We start from the raw sequence: 19,383 nt of genomic DNA, 5'->3' as shown, positions 1-19,383 counted from the left end.
AATGTGTAAACTAAGTGATGAAAACTCACTGAAAGTGTTATTTTCTCTTTTACAGTATGGCAAAATTATTGATATAGTGAGAGGTGTAAATGCTCCTCTTATAATTAAGAAAGTAACAAATCTAGTGGAAGAAGAGAGGCAAATTGCAGCTGGAGAGAAGGAACGCACTGAGGTACTCACAAACCAGATACTTAAAAATAAGTGTGTATTTTTATTACACTTAGTTTCTTTCAATGTCTGTAATAGCATTTTAGGTAATGTTTAATTTTTTGTATTTTTGTGTTAACAGTAAAGTGACATATGTGACAGGCTTTTTTCGCAGAAATTTCGTAGAATTATCTGGGTTCTAAGAGACTCTTAAAGATCACAGGCAGCGACATCTTTCACTAGATCAGGTTGTTCAAAGCTGTGGGGATTGCTCTCTACCTAAAGAATCCAGTTTGCTACAAAAGCTAAAGGACTTTCAACAACTTTATTCCATCACCTTTCACTCCTGACTTCCAGATAACATGAGGACATTAGGACAGCTTAGTCTGACTTCAATAGCCTACACTGCAAACAACTCTACAGCTGGAATTTATAGTAGTAGCAGAATTAATCCTCCATTTCTGAGTATTGTCTCCAGAAAAAACAAATGTCCATTATGATTCTTTATAAAAACTTTAGAAATTTACAGATTAATGCAAGAAATTGAGAAATGGACAAAATGTCACTAGCACATAAAGGTTTTAGTAATCTTTTTTCTTTCAGGGCTGAGTATTTTTAACATATAACTAGTAGCTGCATCATAGGAAACAAAGACATGAGATAGTTATGTCTCATTGTTTGTACTGAGTGAAAAAGATCAAGGAACTCCACTTTCAGTAAAAAGAGACTCTTAAACTGCAGCTCAAGGAAAATCAGACTGACCCAGCGTCTTTCTTAGACTTGTTTGTTTTCCAGGGTAGAAAATCCTTTCTTAAAATAAGATAGAAGTGTTGTAAAGATCTGACAGATGTGTTTGGTGACTTAACCTTTTAGTGGTGTACTTTCACTCTATTTCCAATTACCTTAGGTAGATGAACTTGTTTTTCTAGAAGAAAAGTCATCAGAAGAGACTATTGAGGAGACTGCAGATGAGGGTAAATATATGTGATTTATTTTAGAAATGTTAACAAGAAGAAAGAGAACAAATGTCTTTTGATTAAGAATTGTCTGTGTCAAGCACTAATAGACCTTCCTTTGGTTGAGTTAATGAGATGCTATGATTGAACCTTCTTGTGTAGGGAATTAATACATTGGACTGTCATCATTAGTATTTTCACCTCCACACTGGGAACCTTCAGACTTTAGACAGAAGCGATACATACCAGGGAACTTTTCTGTGTAAAATTAAGGGCTGAAAGTCACTTCTACACAGTCCCTGTGTTGGCTATGTACTTTTGTTGAGGTGGAATACTAAGGTGGGGGCAACCTGAGAGGACTGAAAGAGTTAATCTGTCAATCAGCGTGTCCCAGTTTAAATGGGACAAGGGTCTTTTGCTGAGGATGGATTAGGAGGAAAAGACCCAAACTTCTTTTTCTAAGCAATTATAAATCCGAAATTAAGAGGCTTCGATTGAAGGAAAACAAATTATGGAAAAGGGAAAACAAAAAAATAACAGCCCTTTATTAAAAGGTATGTGTGTATTAACAGGAACATGGAAAAAAAAACAAACCAAGTAAAACAAGCAAGCAATACTCCTATACCCACCAATAATCCCCTTCAAGAACAAAACCGATAAACCGGCAAAAGGAAAATTTAGATAGTTCAATTTTTAGCACCCTTTGGTGCAGTTCCAGCCACAGTCAGCAGGGGGCGCTGTCGGGTCAATGGAGATGCAAAATTTGTAATGTCCTGTACCATTCACCAGGTGGCGCTGTTGGGTTTTTGAAGGTGCAGAACTTGTAGTGTCCTATAGTAGTCACCAGGTGGCGCTGTTGGATCACTGGAGGAGTAGAACTTGTAATGTCCAGTGCCCGTCACCAGGCGGCGCTGTGAGATCCTTGGTTGCCGCAAGGTTGGGGGCGGGGGGGGGGGGGGGGGGGGGGGGGGGGGGGGGGGGGGGGGGGGGGGGGGGGGGGGGAAGGGGAAGGAAAAACAACGGCAATAAAACAGAAAGTTCTCCCAATGGAAGAAAACTCACAAACTTCAGCTGATTAGGGTGCGTTGTAAGCAGGGCCTGCAGACAGCAACAGCTAAGCCGAGAGCAGCAGCAACAAACTCCCCTCCGACAGGAAAGAGACAAAGAAAAACCCCGTCAGTGTCTGCAGCCTGCAGCTGCTCTCCTCTGGGCCGAGAGACCGAGCTGACACACTGCCCCACCTCCTTCCAGCCACACACCAGCCCCTCCCCCCCTTCGTTGTCAAGGAGACTGATCTCTTGGCCATTATTGAACCCGGCCGAATCTTTTGTTTCACCTGATGGCCCGTCCACAGAGCATACACGCAGGGGGGGAAGGGAAAGAAAAATTCCTTGCTGAAATCAGAACTATGACACAGTGGCAGGCCTTGTATCTCAAATTATTTTAATTAACTCTTTCACCAGACTAGATTTAAGAACAGACTTATATAAGAGCATAAATCCTCATTATAGTACGATAAGCTTCCAAAACAATTGAAAAACAAGCTCCATCCTGTTTGAGAGTCCCCTGTTTGTGATTCATCTCAGGCTTGTCGTGAGCTGAGACCTTAAACTTTTCTATTTTTATTGTTATCTGCGACTACTGAATATTCCTACTCCTTCATATATGCACAGAATGCCATTCTTCAATGTTGAGATGGAATAAACCCCTCCCTCATCTCCTTCTTGACCTTGTTTTATTTTTTTTCCTGTGAGAAGGCATTAGATCACAGACATGGATTAAAATGTGTCCCTTCTCCTTCCTCTTCATGCCTTCTTTATTACATAGTTCAAGTGGCATATGCCTGACCTTAGCTTTAACCATTATTTTTCTTCGTAAACCCTGTGAGACCTAGGAGTACAGTATTATCATTTAGCAATTATCTACAAGCTTCACACTAATCCACAAAAACTAAATGTGATACAAAATCAGAGAACAAAGCTTGCAGCTCAGATTCAGCTTCGGGTTAGGGTACACCTTTCAGGGTAATATTTTCCTTAACACATGCAAGTGCCTGTAAGTGTTTTCTAGTACTGGAAACAAGTAGTAGTCTGCTGTTTCCATTCGCCATATCATTAAGTTCTTCTACAGTGTTTGGAATGGGATTGAGGTACATTCTAATGTTTAAGGTTCTGCAAAGATGATGCAGTGTATATTCCCTTCTGGATGTTGCAACAGTATGTCTGTACTGTTACAGCAAGGAACATATTATTTTAAACATTAGATTGTGATAGCAAGCATGTGTGACCAACACTTATTAAATACAAATAACTTCAGCATTTACATGCTGAAGTTATTTGCTAAGAATCAAACATCTTCTATGACAAGAACTGCATGTTTTATAGGGAACCTCCAATATTTGTACAGATTTTCACTTAGTGAATTTTCCTTAGTAATAGTAATGCCTTTCCCATTTCTACTTGTGTACATACGGAACTTCCTAGACAAAGCCTACCATACCTACCTGCATGTGAACCATTTCTCCCCAGTATTAACCCCCCAAAAATGTGGTTCATCAGGAATGTGGATTCCAGGGATAGCCAAGGGTGGTCCTGCATTGCACAACACGCTTTAAGTGCTGGAGTTAATTTTTGGGACATCTGTTTAGCCATCTCAATATTAAAATGGAGAATTATTTAGAGAAACTCACTTGTAAGCAATGAAGCATTTAGTTGTGTATTTATTTTGATGAATGTATTAATTAACACATTATTTTTTTCCCTTTTCTAGAAGAAATCCTCAGATATTCTGTTGGAATTATAAAACCTAATGATGTCTTAGAGGGACGTGTAGAAGAAATTAAACAAAAGGTGGACAGAATTTTAAAATATTAATTCATCCTATTTATTTAAGAAGCATAGTAGCAAGATATAAGACTAACTAGATCCCAATTTATGCCCAGGTTTTTGGAACAAGATCTGTTAATGCTTCTCTAGTAAGGATGATAAAAGCACAATAATTTTGACCTGAAATAACATAGTATTCAGATTTATACTATTGTTCTAATATTTTATGCCAGTAGATGAGGTAAAACATCGACTCACACTGATTCTGTTATCAAAAAACATGCCTTTTAACACTGTATATCAAGATAAACTCAAGATAAACAGATTTTAAAATGTGTTGTGACAGGCCCAGTGACCTTTGCAGAAAAGGAAATCAGAGTGCTATATAGGTTGTTTCTGCAATTACTCTACCATGGCCAGAAAGGAAGGTCAGAAAAAAAAAACAAAACCAAGAAAAAAAACCAAAAAACAGGCAGTGCTTGAAAATGATTTAGCTGGAACTGAGCAGCTGCTACTTGGCTTATAAGGTGTGTACCTACACTGTTTCCAGAGTCAGCCTTATTGAGGCAGTCTGGAAACACTCTGCAGCATCATAGGGGCTTTCAAAGAGCAGAGTGCTGGCAAGCAGATTAATATTAGCATATGATCAGTATTGGGGCTAGACAGTGCCTTTGTTATGAAAATACCAGTATACATATAAACCTCATACCAGTGGACTATGAACTTTGATGCAGGCCATATAAGCATATATCACTTACATATACTTGAATTTAGCGCAGTAATGTAACTTAAAAGAGAAAACAATAAAATAGATTTAATTTTTCTTTATTTGCTGTTTTTGAGGCCAAGCAGTTTAGCCTGATACAAATTGTCCACAAGTGCACATTTATATGACTACCCCGATTATAATACAGTTTATAATAACATTTTTAGAAGTACTTGAATATTAGCTGGTCACAGTGGGCAAAAGGAGTTTATTCAATGTGAGATAGAAGGGATTAATAACTACTGAATGAATGTACTCCATACATTGAACTGCACTATATTTTTCACAAACATTAATTTAGGAATATTGTAATGCTGAATTTAGTGAAGTGCTTTGAAAGGCTAGAAGTTTAGTTTAGGCAAAGATAGCTGTTATATTTTGAATATAATGGCAATATATTTTGACTTTCAGGGAATTTAAAATTTAAGATAATTTTCAATCTTTAGATTTACAATAGCATACATTTTGTGTATACCCATTTTCAAATGCCACTGAGTAATAACTGAATAATTGCAGATTAGAGAAGCAGGATTTGACATTAAAGCAGCAGAGGAGAAAGTGCTAACTGAAGAGCAAATCAGAGTGTTCTATGCCCGGAATAAAGAACAGGTAAAAACAAACTAGAAACTTAAATGAAAGGAACAGGTAAAACATATCACTGTAACTAGATGTGGTTGCAAATCTCTGTACTGTAATTTTTTAGTATGTCGAAGAACTGAATTAATGTAGATTTAGTTCACAAAAAAAGATATATTCTCACTCTATTTTTCTTACTGACTCATACAAATATCACAAGGTAGCACTCAATATTCCAACTAAATTAAACTGAACTCTGATTAAATACTAAAAAGATTTTGTACTTCTTCATATTATCTGAATGCATACGACCCTTAGACATGATACTAAACTCATAACACTATATATCAAGATAAAATTATACTAATTTTGAAACCTGTTATGACAGGGACAGTGAGCTTTGCAGGAAAGAAAATTAAAGTGCTGTATAGGTTGTTTCTGCAATTACTCTACCTTGGTTGTTAGGTGCTGAAATGTGGCATAAACCCAAATCCAGTGTAATCTATATAACAGTACGCATCTATCAGACTTATATTCTTCCAGTCAGAAAATAAGTCAAGTTATATACTGTGCTTTTTAGTTCTTTACAGCTTTTAATCATGGGGTAGTACTGGCAATAGGCATGTGCATAGGCAGACAGGGAAAGTATGTCTGTTGAAATCTATTTTTCTATCCCTGTGCTATATTAGGTGACAGCAATAGCTAAGGACAGACATAAAGTTCAATAAAAGAATGAAATTAGGTTGGCTGCCATTAAATGGCAATGATCTTGCACACTAATACCTGGATGCTGCCATATTCTTTGACAGTATGATAGCTAAAATTAAGTCTACAGAATCACAAAAACAAAGTTGTATACAAATTTGCTACAAAGTAGCAAATATTTATACCTTCTCCTGTTAAAGATATGTGTAAGATAGAGGTTGGAATTATATGTATACAATCAGTTTGTTTGATATTATTAGAGAAACCAGTGGAAGGGATCAGTGGAAGGGTTGGCATAATCAAAAGAAGCTGGGAAAGTATTCCCATAGAATTCAAAATGAATGACAGTAAGATAAGATGGTTCCTACCAGAGTCAGAGAGAAAAAAGAAAATCAATTGTAATCACCAGAGACCTGCACTATGGTTTAGAAAGGAAGTAACAGGGAGACCTTGTGAGAATCATGAAGGGCTTGGTTTTAGCAAAGCTGAGATTCTAGGTTAGAAGGAGACAGTTTTGAAATAGAGGCAAGAGTAAGTCATCTTCATGGGAACAGCAGTCAAATTTGAGACTAGTTAGGAGTGGAGGTAAACACAGGAAGAACAAAGACAGACAAAGCGTGCAATGTTTGATATATCATGGAACCACAGAATGGCTTGCATTGGAAGGGATCTTAAAGATCATCTAGTTCTAAGTGCAGGGACACTGAAGGAGTGAAAAGAACACAGCAAAGTGAATGAAGGGAAAGTCTGCAAATATTTCAGTGTTCCATATTTATAGTCAGCTACATGATTTTTAGCTTCAAAACTTATTTATGGAGCTGTACTGCAGTTTGGTATGTCACACTACATACTGTACAGCAAGCATACCACGTGATAAGATCAAGTTTTAGATCATTTTCTTCACTCCTTACATTTGCATTTTAACCTGTGACAACATAGTACTTGCCTAATCTCAATTAATTTTGTTTTAGAGACTTGATAATCTTGTCTCAAATGATTGATCAAAAAACTTTGCAAAAAAACCTAACAGGGTTCTGAGTAATGTATATGTATGCCAGTGTTGAATAGGAATTTATGAGTTACTTTGAAAGGATTATTGTCTCATTTCTGATGATAAACTCAGAGTTCCTGCAATTCATGATGGAAAATTATGTTTTTTAGCCTAACTTTGAGGAGTTTGTTCAATTCATGATGAGTGGACCATGCCATGTTTTGGTATTCACTAGAAAAGAAGACACTGATGCTATTCCTCACTGGAAAGAACTACATGGAACACATGACTCTGAGTCTGAGAAGCCAGAGAGGTAACTAGCAGTAAAAATGTGTGTATATGATTCAGTTATAGTGTCCAGAGCACACCACAAATCAAGGCACGTTCTTATAGATGCAGACGTGCCCATGTGCGCAGGGTCCAGGGAGTAGGCAGAGTCCTTCACCTGGTCCTTCACAGGACCACCACTAGAGATGCAATTGCAGAAACTCCATGCTTCCTAGTTAAAGATGATGAGAAAATGTCTTTGATCTCTTTGAACTAGCCTTGGATGGGTTGTCAGACCAGTGGAAACAATGCTACACTTCAAAACTGATGTAGCCCATGCAATTCTACTTCATACTAATTCACCCAAGTGAATGTCAGCACTGCTGACTGAAGGTTGAACTTTTGCCCATATTCACTCCTTTGTATCCTGGGAAGCTGTATATGTGGCTCAGAGGAGACCAGGGAACACCTAAGGCATGCTGGTCTCCCTGGGAACACTGTAAAAGCCATCAGAGAGGGGGTAGGGTACTGGGGTTTGTACCCCCACCCTGCTCCATGACACGTAAAAGATTGTAAGGATTAGTTGTTCACAACCATGGTATCTTGGAATGTCTGTTTTTCTTCTATAGCAACTTTGTAGAGAAAGAAGATGATAGTTGTATACACAGTCTCAGACAATAGAGTGTCCACAAAAATTCAAATATCGAATCAAGTTTCACATTTAACAAGAGACTTACTTAAAGTAACAGGAACTTAAATCCTTTGTCCAAGAAAAAATTTGTTGTAAGGACTGATATTTTTGTTGATGCCTGCTGTATCCCTTTCTGCATTAATTTAGTACAGCTGAGGAAGACTGCATTTTATGTAAGTGTCCAAGAGGGACTTTATTTACATAGCTATATAAACCTTAGAAAGTAAGTAACAATGAGAAGTATCTCTGTTAAAGACAATTCTGTATTGCTATAATTTTTATGATCCTGCTGTACACAAATAATGCACAAGCCTTTTATTGATAATTCATTATCTGTACCCTTGCCAGTAGTAATTCTTTCTCATGAAACAGAGGGACTGTCTTGAATAAGCTAGAGGGGAATTACTAAAGCTGTGTGGTTGAGATTTCTCTTTCAAAGCACATGAGGCACATGAGACACTTTTTGAGAAGATTAATAATTGTCTTCTCAGAAACATTATTTTGCTCATGAATCTGAATTTCACAACAGCTTAGTTTTACATTCTATTCTTATGTTTCACTAAATTTTAACATACAAATACATCTTCAAGAAGCCAGCTTATTAACACGACACATGCAGTGACTGAAATACTGTATTACTGCTTCATGTTTCGTTAGTGGGCATGCACTTGCGGAAGCTGAGAGTCTAGTAAATCTATGCGACGTGCAAGACAGTGTCGAAGATGCCAGCAGACAACTTGGTTTCTTTTTCCCGAATTTTCATATACATAAAACAGATCAGCAAGTTGAAAAGACTTTGGCCATAATTAGACCTAAACTCTTAAAGGAAAGACGAAGTAAGTGTTAATGTAACTGTATTTTGTATCTAGGGTATATAAGTGATCTCATATTTTGAAATTTGAATTAATAATTCTAACTTGAATAATGAAATGATTTTAGGTTATATTGTCTCCCCAGAATAAGGCCAACAGTAATCTTTGTGTGGAATGAAGTTATATGGTTAATGTTTTTCATATATTGAGAATGTAAACGTCAATGCTATTTTGTTCTCTTGGTTGATTTTTCAAGAAAGTCTGTAGAATGTATATTTGGATGGACTATTTCTAGAAGACATCTCAGATAAGCTAGTATTTTCAAATGCTCTATAGGGGACCATATTTCCCACCATAATGAAGTAGCTGATATTCTTGAATGGCAGCTCCAAGATAGATCAATGGCAAGGTGAAAAAGATCCAGTCTAAGATATTCTGTGCTGCATAAGGCGTTGATGCTCAAGGGCGGGTCTAAACAGGAAACATTTTTACAGATTAAATAAAAAAATCTACCTTATTAACATGAACCTTCTTCCAAACAAGTTTACTTTTCAGTCATATATTTGCATTTCTTCCTAGATTTTAGATAACACTTTTATTTCTAACTTGAGAATTTCTGTACTTGAAATAAGCTATACAGGATCTGAAAGACTACAATTTTGATCTTTCCTTGAGTATTTATTTTCTTGATGGTTGTCTATTATGTAGCTTAGAGCAGCAGTTCTGCAGGTAATTACATCATCTGTAGGTAATTACAGAGTTATTTTGACTTGTGCCAAATACAGCTTACTTACCCATGTGGTCTTGTAAGACTTAGTTAAATAAACATTCACCTATTTTAGTTCCTTAGACCTTCTTTTGGGGGCAGTAATGTGTATCGTATTCCTCGGTCAGTAATTCCTAATAAGGTTTCAGAAGTAAGAGAAAACCTTAAGAAGATGAGGATCAGCTTTCTGAGTGTTCAGGCAACTACTGAAGTCCAATAACATTTGCTTTAAATGTGTTTTCTGTTCTTTAGTTAGGGAATTATTTCGCCTGTAAAAATTTAACATTATCATTGAAAAGTCCAAGTGATTTCTCTAAAAGTGTGCAAAGTGATGCATGGATGGCCAGTTAGCATTAATTCAATATATTTAACAGATTCTATCATGCAAAGGATAAAGGACGATGGCTTCAAAATAGCAATGCAGAAAGAAATAGTCTTATCTGAAGAACAAGTACGTACATTTTACAGTGAGCATGTAAATGAAGACTACTTCCCAGTCCTTCTAGAGCAAATGACCAGGTATATTAAATGAAAAATGAGAATGTGGATCTATGGATAAGACTGAAATTTTCACAATTAATAATTATAGAATCAGAGAATGGCTTGGGTTGGAAGGGACCTTTAAAGTCATCTAGTTCCAACCCCCTGCCATGGGCAGGGATACCTTCCACTAGACCAGGTTGCTCAGAGTCCCATCCAAACTGGCCTTGAACACTTCCTGGATAATACATGGCTACAAGATACATATGTATCTAAAGGCCTAGTAGAAGTCAAAACAGTATCAGATAACTGCAGATAATAAGCTAATTTCCGGGTATAAGAAATAAATAAATAAACAAGGCTTTCAAAAATTACCAGTTTCTCCATAACTCATATGTCAAAGTCAGAGGCCAAGTCCATTGATTTGGGTGAAACTGGTTTACTCCGCTCTGAAAGGCTGCATTTAGGTTGTCTGTAGGAGAGCTCTGAAATCTTCAACCAGCTGTGTACTGGATACCTTGGGGAGGAGAAATAAATCATGTCTGGATATTCCCATTCTATGATGTTGGGATATGGCTGGGGCATGAGCAGTGTTTCTACATCTTACTGTTGTGATAAAACTCAGTAACTTTGCAATTTAAATTCATGTTTAAGTTTCGTAAGGTTTTATCAGACTGTAGTTGTTTAAACAGAGATCAGTTTTGAAGTCCTCTAATACTAGGGCTCATTTTCCTAGCCTGGACTATATATAATCAAATTACTTTTAAAAAAGTACTGGGAGTTTAATTTTTTTTTTTTTTAAATGCTAGTTTTCCCATTCCACAGTGGTCCAACTCTTGTATTGGCTCTAACACGAGAAAACGCTGTAGCACACTGGAGAAGTTTACTAGGCCCAAAGACTCTTGAAGAGGCCTGCAAAGAAAATCCAGACAGGTATAAGCCACAGTAGTAAACCATCATTCACAGCTTCCAATTTACTTTCATATTCTTCATCTCAATGAATATGACATTCCAACTGGTGTAACTATAGTGCCATCATCTGGAAACTAATGTGCATTTCTGCAATTTGTTAAGCTTTTCTTGGAAGTGGTAGAAATAGAAACATAGAAACTATGGCATCTTTTGAGAAATAATGAATGGTAAGCATAATGAAAAGCTGAGTTTAAAAAAGGGTATTGAAGTGAAAGGGGATCTCTTAAGTCAGAGAAAAAATGTTGGTAAAACCTATTCTTTATAATGTGTTTAATTTTTCTTGAAATACTGCCATAATTTTTTAGAACAAATGATTTTTCTCTTGGCTTAATGAAAACTTTGCATCAGTAGAGTATTTTATTTCTGACTTAAGTTTCTCCTACACATTTTAAAAACTTGCATCTTAGTTCTACCTGTTTATCATATTGTTCTAAGAAACTGCTGTGGTATCATCTTACCCGTTGCTGACAGAAGTGCTGTTTCATTAAGAAGGAAGTTGTATTTCTTGGAAATATAACAAGATGAGAGGTGAGAGGAAAGGTGTTCAGATTTCAGATTGTCAGATCAACACTACAATATCTAATAATTATATAAATATATTGTATATATTTATATTCATAGGATCAAAGCTAATTATAATTCATAGCTCAATTCAGAGCTATTCCTTTCAGTAACTTCAGTCTTTTAATGATTCTTAGTTTGCGTGCACAATATGCAGTCGACAACGTACCTATTAATCAGCTGCATGGCAGTTCTACACCTGATGATGCTCAGAAGGAATTAGAGTTTTTCTTCCCTCAGGAACAAACTTTTGCATTAATCAAACCTGAGGCTGCTAAGACTCATAAAGGTAAGTCATTTAGAAAGTATGACCTACGTCTACTGATGCAGACATTTCTACAAAATATTAGCAACACGCACTACAGTAAATCACGTCAAATACATTCTTTTGACTCTCTGAAATGTATTTTCTATGCAGAGAAACAATTTTACAGGACTTGCATAATTCAGATTGAGATCTCAAATGTGAAATTTCCTTAGCTTAAGCTGCCTATAGGTCTTTCTTCACAAGAATAGTGGTGAATTGAAGAAAGAGAGTTCTTAGATAAGTTAAACTGTTTAAAGGGTAGCTGCCTAGCATCCTTTTAAGTCAAAGGAGAGAGACTTTCCAAAGCTATGTTACAGACAGGTATCTCTACTGACTCAAAAAGGGTCTTTGCTCAATTAGATCCATTCCTATCCTTGGTTTAACTTGCCATTAGACAAAGGGAATAAGGAGGAAACATCAAAGTAAAAAGTAAAAAGAGAACTACGTACAATTTGGAATCTTTTCTTAAAGATTTTTGCAGCCACTTTTTGAAAAATCCTATATCCTGATTATTATTCTATTCTATTCTACTGAAAGTAAATTTCAGTAGTCTTTCTAATGCTAATTCATCATTGGCTTTTGTGAGTGTTTCTTTTCCTCTTGTAACAACCCAGACTGATTCTGGCAGGCCATCTGATACTTGATATAGCATTACAACTACAGTCCATGTTTTTTCCAGTGTGAAAACAGCGAATGCTATTGGTATAGTTCATAACAGTTTGGGTTTAACACCTTCATCAAGATGGACAATGCAATTACTATGGTTTCTGTACATTTTATAGGACTGTTGGAGCGTTTATTATGTTTTCTGCGGGTGTTTGATACTGTAACAAGAATTTAAATAGATGTTGTTGATTTTTTTAAAAAGACATCTAGCATTTTCTGAAACTTGTAAAGTTTGGGTGTGTTGGGGTTTTTTTGTATCTAAAATATTTCAATCAAAAATGAGCTTGTTTGTTATTCTCCTAGATGACATTATGAAAAAAGTTAAAGAGGCTGGATTTAGCATCTCGAAAATAAAAGAACAAGCTTTAACTCGTGAAATGGCTGCACAGTTTTACAAGGATCATGAAGGAAAACCCTTTTATGAACAGTTAGTGTCTTGTATGACCGAGTAAGTATCTTGTTTTACAGTACTGAGCTATGTAAGTAGACATCACACTTTGAAATTACAGTGTCAGCAAATTGTGCTACACTGTAAGTGGTATAAGGATTTTACACTCTGTCAGTTTCTGTAAGGTTTAGTGGCTTCTAGCACAGAGCGCTCTTCCTTTAAAAGGAAGATTTAAAATTCTTTCCAAATTTATGTGTAGTGATCATTAATTTGGGGATTTTTCTCTCAAAAAAGTAACTGCTTTCCAATGGAATCCTTGTTCTTCCCATGCAGGACAAAATATCTTTCTCACAGTGTTGTTAGTATAGCTGTCGAAAAAACAGTATATATTGTCTTGCTTGAGAAATTATTGGGCGAGAATATTTTGGACAAGAACTCCAAATCTAAATACCTGATCATCATAATCTTTTGGGCTTTCAAATATGGGATATTGTCTTAAATTAAACACTCAGTAACAAAAATTAATACTTAAACAGTTTAACAAAATTCAGATAGTGCGATGCTTATCATAACCCTTCATGGTACCTCGGAAGTCAAAGCTAAGTCTGCATCTCAGAATAAAGAGCTTTCTTATACTGATTTTACAGGGGTCCATCAGTGATAATGGTCTTATCAAAGGAAAATGCTGTTGAAGAGTGGAGGAAACTAATGGGTCCAACTGATCCAGAAGAGGCAAAGAAGACCTGTCCTGAATCAATTCGAGCTCAGTTTGCACATGATATTTTGTCTAATGCTGTTCATGGATCATCTAATAGGGAGCATGCACTGAAAAGCATTCAGTTTGCATTTGGAGAGATTGATACGAACTAAACAATTAAGATGCAATCTCTGGAAATTGATGTTCATGTCATTAGATGCATTTATCTACCTAATAATCTATATTTAAGACTACATAAACACACGTATTTTTCTTCATACTCAATCCAATTTTAATAAGGCAGGTTTTTTTTTTCAGCTTTTCCATATTGGAGAGCATATATCGATGTAACAAGTAGTGCCTGCTAGAAGTTTGTCATTAGTAATGATTTCTTTAGGTATGCTTAGTAGATAGTTGGGGTTTTTTGTCACTTTAACAGATTTATGCCTTTCCAATAGTTTCAGGATTTTAAGGTGTTTTGTATGTAGGTACCTTAAAAAAAACAGGGTCAAGGAAGGTGATTAAAATACTATCAGTAGCACATATATTGTGTCAAGCCCTACAGTTCTAACTGAGAGCCAAATGGGGCTCCTGGGCTCACTGGCCAACTGTATGTGTGTGCATCCCTGGTGAGGCTGCTCTGGGCTATTAAGACCTGTTGGTTCCCTCAGGGCCCTGAAAAACATTTGCATTGTTTGTTTATCCTTCCCCTAAATAACTTCTAACAATTACTGTCGCAGGTTAGATAATAAACCACAAGGTCCTTTCCAGCCCATTTACTCAATTCAAATATATCAAAGAAATTAAAATACAAAGCCAGCTCTTACATAGCAGCTATTCTTGACATATCCCTCTTTGCCAAACTAGTGAATTCATATCCTGTCCAGTCTAACTTGGCTGGCCTCCATAAAGAACACAAATATTATTCTGCAGCTGATATATTCTCACTTTTGCTGTCTGAGCCTCTTGAAAGCTGAGATACTAAAGAATGGCATTCAATTAAAGCAATTTACTTATGGTGTTGATTTTAAGTGCAAAGTCCAGAAATAATGAAGTCTTTCTCACACGTTCTTTACTGTTCCTATTGTATTTAATACAACTAGCTGTTTTAAAAAGCTTCCTGACAAATATTTCTGTTATGATGGGGCATTTGTTATTATAGACATTCCTCCAGCAGAAGTTGGACCGAGCATTCTCCTGGTGACCCATTTTCACCTACAGCTACTTTACTGCCATAAACTCAGCTTGAGGCTACCTAACCTGTAGGAAGTTATGATTAGTGCAGAATTTATATGCCACCTCAGTGAGGTGACTTCTGAGAAGCATAATTCAGGACTGCTGTATGTTCTTTGGCTTCTCTTTTACCCATTAAAACTGTTCTTCCTGGCTTTATTTCAGCACTCAAGGTCTTTTGGGGTGCTGGCATGTTGTACTTTAAACCACGAAGCAGCCTCAGAGAAGGCCTGAGTAGGGCAATTTCAGATACATCAATTCTGCACATTTCCTGAGATCTTTGCTGGAGCTAATGGCTTCTCCATCGATGGGGCAAATACAATGTTGAAAGTTTAGATGGGTTTATTTTTTGACAGGAGCACAAATGCTAAAAAGAGCAAAATGTGTTTATGTCTAATTAAGAGTTCATGGCACATCTGGTGGAGGTTCACAATCAAATAGTTTGGTAGGTATCATACACAGGTTATGAATACTGTGAATCATTTATTGCACTGGTCGGTCTGAGAAATTTCAGTGAGCTGGGGGGGTACTGTAGCTTAACCTCTGCCTATTTAAATGTAACGAAATTTTATATACAGTTATTGCTTGTTTAATCATTATCCTTCATCCTCCATTACATCACTCTTAATCAACATAGCATTTTCGTCAGCTTCGTTTCACTCTTGGATGTTGAAGGATCTAGTTTTTTGGGGTTCATATACTTATGTATGTCAATTATGAGCCCTGTTTTGTGCTTGGTTAAAGCAATCCAGTAGATTACATTGAAATATTATGCATAGATGTATGACAGGTTTTTGTTCATTTTGCCTAAGTATCTAAACACATATTGAAATGTGGGAGCATTTGATTTATTAATGCTCATTCTCTTCTCCCAAATATCTCCTTGATCTTAATCTCTTTTAGCAGCTTTGGAAACAAAGAATTAACCAGATACATCTCCAAACATCAAAAAATAACTGTTTCAGTCAGATGATGAAGAGATTCAGATTTGCAAAGCTTTTATATCTTTGAGAAGCAGACTTTTATAGAATTAACAAAATGAGTACTCAAAAGCATGGTAATCAAAATACTGTCAATATTTTAAGAGATGACTTCATCTCTTTAAAAGTTTAACTCATCACTTAGGTATTGCCCACATAATTTATACAACCATGCACTCTTCTTTGAAAACTATATCACTGTGACACTGATATGGATGTAATTTTTAAGAATTTGAACATTTGTGATGGGATTGGCAAGCATTTGATTTATAGAGTCAGGAGGAGTGTGTTCCAACATAAACTCCATTGAATCTCAAAGATTTAAATCTTGCAGTTAAATTTACACAATTTCACTGCCAACAAATCTTACAGAAAATCTGACTCCATTTATCTCATATCTAAATGCCAGATCAAAAGAGAATGCGGCCTTTGCGACTGTTTTTAGAAAATATCTTGTGGTTCATCATAGAAATAGGTGGTGCAAAAATGTCATTAAAATTCTTCCAACACTAACAAAAGATAACATAATTACTTTGTCCCAGCAGGAGAGAAATGAAACCACAGGGCATGTTTATTTGTACCACAGTCCACATATTTCCTTGTTTGGGAACTTTAATGAAATCATAATCTGACACTAAAGACTATGTTAAAGATCCATTTCAGTTAGAATGATAAACAAGAAGGGGTTATAAATCTTAAAATACTGTTTAGGAAGAATAAGTATGTGTAATTGTAGTGAGGTTTTGTACTGAATTACAGCATAAAAAAATAAGGCATGTGGGGAAAAAGTTCTTTTCCCTGCCAAGAAGATGGAGTCAATCAGCCTGTGGTTGTGTACTGCTGCACTGTTTTTCCTTTGTTCTGATTGCTGAATGAGCTACACTGGCAAGCTAGACCTTGCAAGTATCTGATTGAGAAGATACATACTGATCTGCTCTGAGCATCTACAAATTAAAGTTTTCATCACACTGTAACCACAAGGAATCAAAATACTTAGGTGCTGATCTGTTTGGGGCATCTCTTAGTCATCTGACGCATCCATTAACCTTCTATCTGGAATATAGACTGCCTGACATATTTAAGGGTCACTTTTGGGGTTTGATCCTCATCTAGAGAAAAGGACTGTGCCCTCCCTTCCATATGTTTTCCTTTATGCTCGTTGACATACTGGTTTGTCCACAAGCCTTTTGGTCACAACAGGAGCCAGTCTGATATTAATTGAATAATTTACCATTTACTGCATATCTAAGAAGCAAGTTTGGAACCCTGTTTTACATTCCAATAAAGCTGTTGTTTAATTTCAGAGATGTTACAGGGAATACAGTGTCAATACAGTTGCAATTGAGTGTAGTTTTTCCAGAAAGCCTTGACCAGGTCTAATTAGAAGTAATGTACCTCTATAGAAATTAACGACTTGCAAGTTAATGTTTTTTTTTAAATTATTATTATAAAAGCAAACATAATTTTGAATGTTTGTTGAGCCATATTGACATATGATATTTATTTACAAAATTATAAAATTTACCAGAAAAATCTGGTTGAGGAAATGTTTTCAGATGTGCATTTACATTCAACTACTAAGCACAACCGGAAAGCATGTGTCAGTTTTGCATAATTGGAGTAAATATTTTTTCAGGTTTCACTCCTTTGGAATCTAGGTTACAATTCTGGATAAAATAATTTAAGAGCTGTTTGAGTATTTTGGACTGGAAATCTTCTTTTTATTTGCTTAGGAAGTATTTCTGTTGTATGCACTGAATGGATGAAAGTTGCAACACTGAATTGAAGTGACCGGGTCATTCAGGTTTTGGAGAGTGGTTTATGGTTTTTTAAAAAATGTGTTTCATAAAAGAGTTCTGATTTGCATTTGCAGTGATCTTCTAAAATGGTGCCAACCATTCACAATTAAATATTTTTTCAGGTTTTATTCTCTTGGAACTGAGGTTAAAACATTCAGTGAAAATACTGAATGGCACTTCTTACTAAACTAGGCACGTGTGTGTGGGAGGTAGTAAGAAATGCATTAGAAGCATATGTTTGGTGTTCCAGGCAATTTTTGATTTATATGAAAGAATGCCAAACTCCTCAGTAAGCTATAACACTGAGAAAAAAAACATTTGACACTTCAACGATTTGGCCTGTTAATTTATCATCTTAAAGTAGGTACAGTAATTACTTTCATTCATCAGCAAACTATTTGCCCACTCTGCTAAATCAAGATCTCATGACTGTGGTGTTGGAGTGCACTGACAAGCAATGGCTACACCTGGCCATGGAGGTACATGAGAAGAAGTGAGTCTGACCTTTTGCCCCATGCTGGACAGTGGAGTTGGTGAGTGGACCCGGTGGAAATCCATTTGCCTAACAGGCCTCACTGATTTAACATCTACTTCACACCTTCACAAGCAAAGTAAAGCTGGCTGGAGGGTGCAGAAGTTCTGGGTCTGGATTCATCTGGCATTTGAAGTCACAGGAAGTTAATAGTTGTAAAGGATTTTCAAAATGGAATGGTTTGCATTAGTGCTGAATTGGGTTAACCCATGGCTTCTTAAAATATAGGGAAAATGGATTTGGAAAAGCACTCTACCTTACTCATTCATCCGTTGCATGTTTGTTCTTTGTGTTATGATACCCTTGCTTTTTGTTGTATTGCATTTCCTTCTTGCATATTTTTACATATGAAAATGAAAATTAGTCAGCATAAAGCATACCTAAAAGTGTCAAGAATTTAGAAACACCTGGCTTGGTGCATCAAAGTTTATTCCAGCATACTGGAATGGTCAACTTGAAGCAGGAATGGTGATAGTTCTCCGGAGAAAATACTTTTGACGTTTTCTCCCCTGACCAAAAAAAACCACCAAAACTTAGTTTGATTTTAAGTTGTAAAATAATATGTAATGTTGCTATCAAGTCTAGGTAGCTGTTCCAAAAGGTTCATTTAACAAACACCCCACTTGACTATGTTCACAATAAAACTTGTTAAAAGTGTAATATCATGACTTCAGTATTTGTTATTTCAACATCCCATTGATAGGACTGTTGTTTGTTCTTTAATAGCTAACCATATACATATTTACCGGGGTATTTGAAATTGGGATCAATAGATAATCAAAGCTTAAGAACTCCTGCTACACAGGACATAAAAATACTTTAGAAGTTTTCCGATCATACTGAACTTTTAGATCCGGCTTACTTAAGTCAGCATTTTCAAACTTACCTAAATTAGTCACCTGCAGTGAAATTCTGTCTCCTTTGATTTCCATTTCAGTTTTTCCATTTCATTGTACAGGATTAAGATTTCTCTTATAGCCTGTATTTAGGCACCTAAATTTGTGGTCTGTTTTTCCAACATTTCAAACACACCTAATTCCCACTAAAGTCAATTGATGCTACATATGCTCAGCATTCCTGGCAGCTGGAATGAATTTTGGATCTAATTCTGCAGGTGTTCCATGTAGATAAATTTCTGCACCTGCCCACAATTAGGGGTGAGGTCACATTCAAATGCTGACCTTTGCATATTTTAACCAACTGCTCAAAGCTCAACCAGTGACCATGTAGGTTGTTTTTCTCCCCTCTGCTGAACTATCTTATATG

General features: G+C 36.2%; 1 protein-coding gene across 5 annotated transcripts in view; it reads left to right on the top strand.

Moving 5' to 3' along the window:
- NME8 (NME/NM23 family member 8) overlaps positions 1-15,139 on the top strand; it is a 20,984-nt gene extending 5,845 nt beyond the window's left edge. For 3 of the 5 annotated variants that reach the window (XM_027891950.1, XM_027891924.1, XM_027891934.1), the window contains exons 7-17: positions 56-172; positions 1,055-1,121; positions 3,870-3,952; positions 5,211-5,303; positions 7,137-7,279; positions 8,582-8,760; positions 9,877-10,021; positions 10,808-10,915; positions 11,653-11,804; positions 12,792-12,936; positions 13,524-15,139. In XM_027891950.1, coding sequence (XP_027747751.1) covers positions 56-172; positions 1,055-1,121; positions 3,870-3,952; positions 5,211-5,303; positions 7,137-7,279; positions 8,582-8,760; positions 9,877-10,021; positions 10,808-10,915; positions 11,653-11,804; positions 12,792-12,936; positions 13,524-13,746 — 1,455 coding nt within the window. In that variant the 3' untranslated portion in view covers positions 13,747-15,139. The remainder of the gene's footprint in view (positions 1-55; positions 173-1,054; positions 1,122-3,869; positions 3,953-5,210; positions 5,304-7,136; positions 7,280-8,581; positions 8,761-9,876; positions 10,022-10,807; positions 10,916-11,652; positions 11,805-12,791; positions 12,937-13,523) is intronic. The other 2 variants (XM_027891943.1, XM_027891957.1) reach the window with 2 other exon arrangements.
- The last annotated feature ends 4,244 nt before the right edge of the window (positions 15,140-19,383 follow it).

Source organism: Empidonax traillii, unplaced genomic scaffold (assembly GCF_003031625.1).
Source record: "Empidonax traillii isolate 1590-97213 ecotype Southwest subspecies unplaced genomic scaffold, ASM303162v1 scaffold14:size4059594, whole genome shotgun sequence".
Lineage (NCBI taxonomy): Eukaryota > Metazoa > Chordata > Aves > Passeriformes > Tyrannidae > Empidonax > Empidonax traillii.
This window is presented reverse-complemented; position numbering and strand designations above follow the sequence as displayed.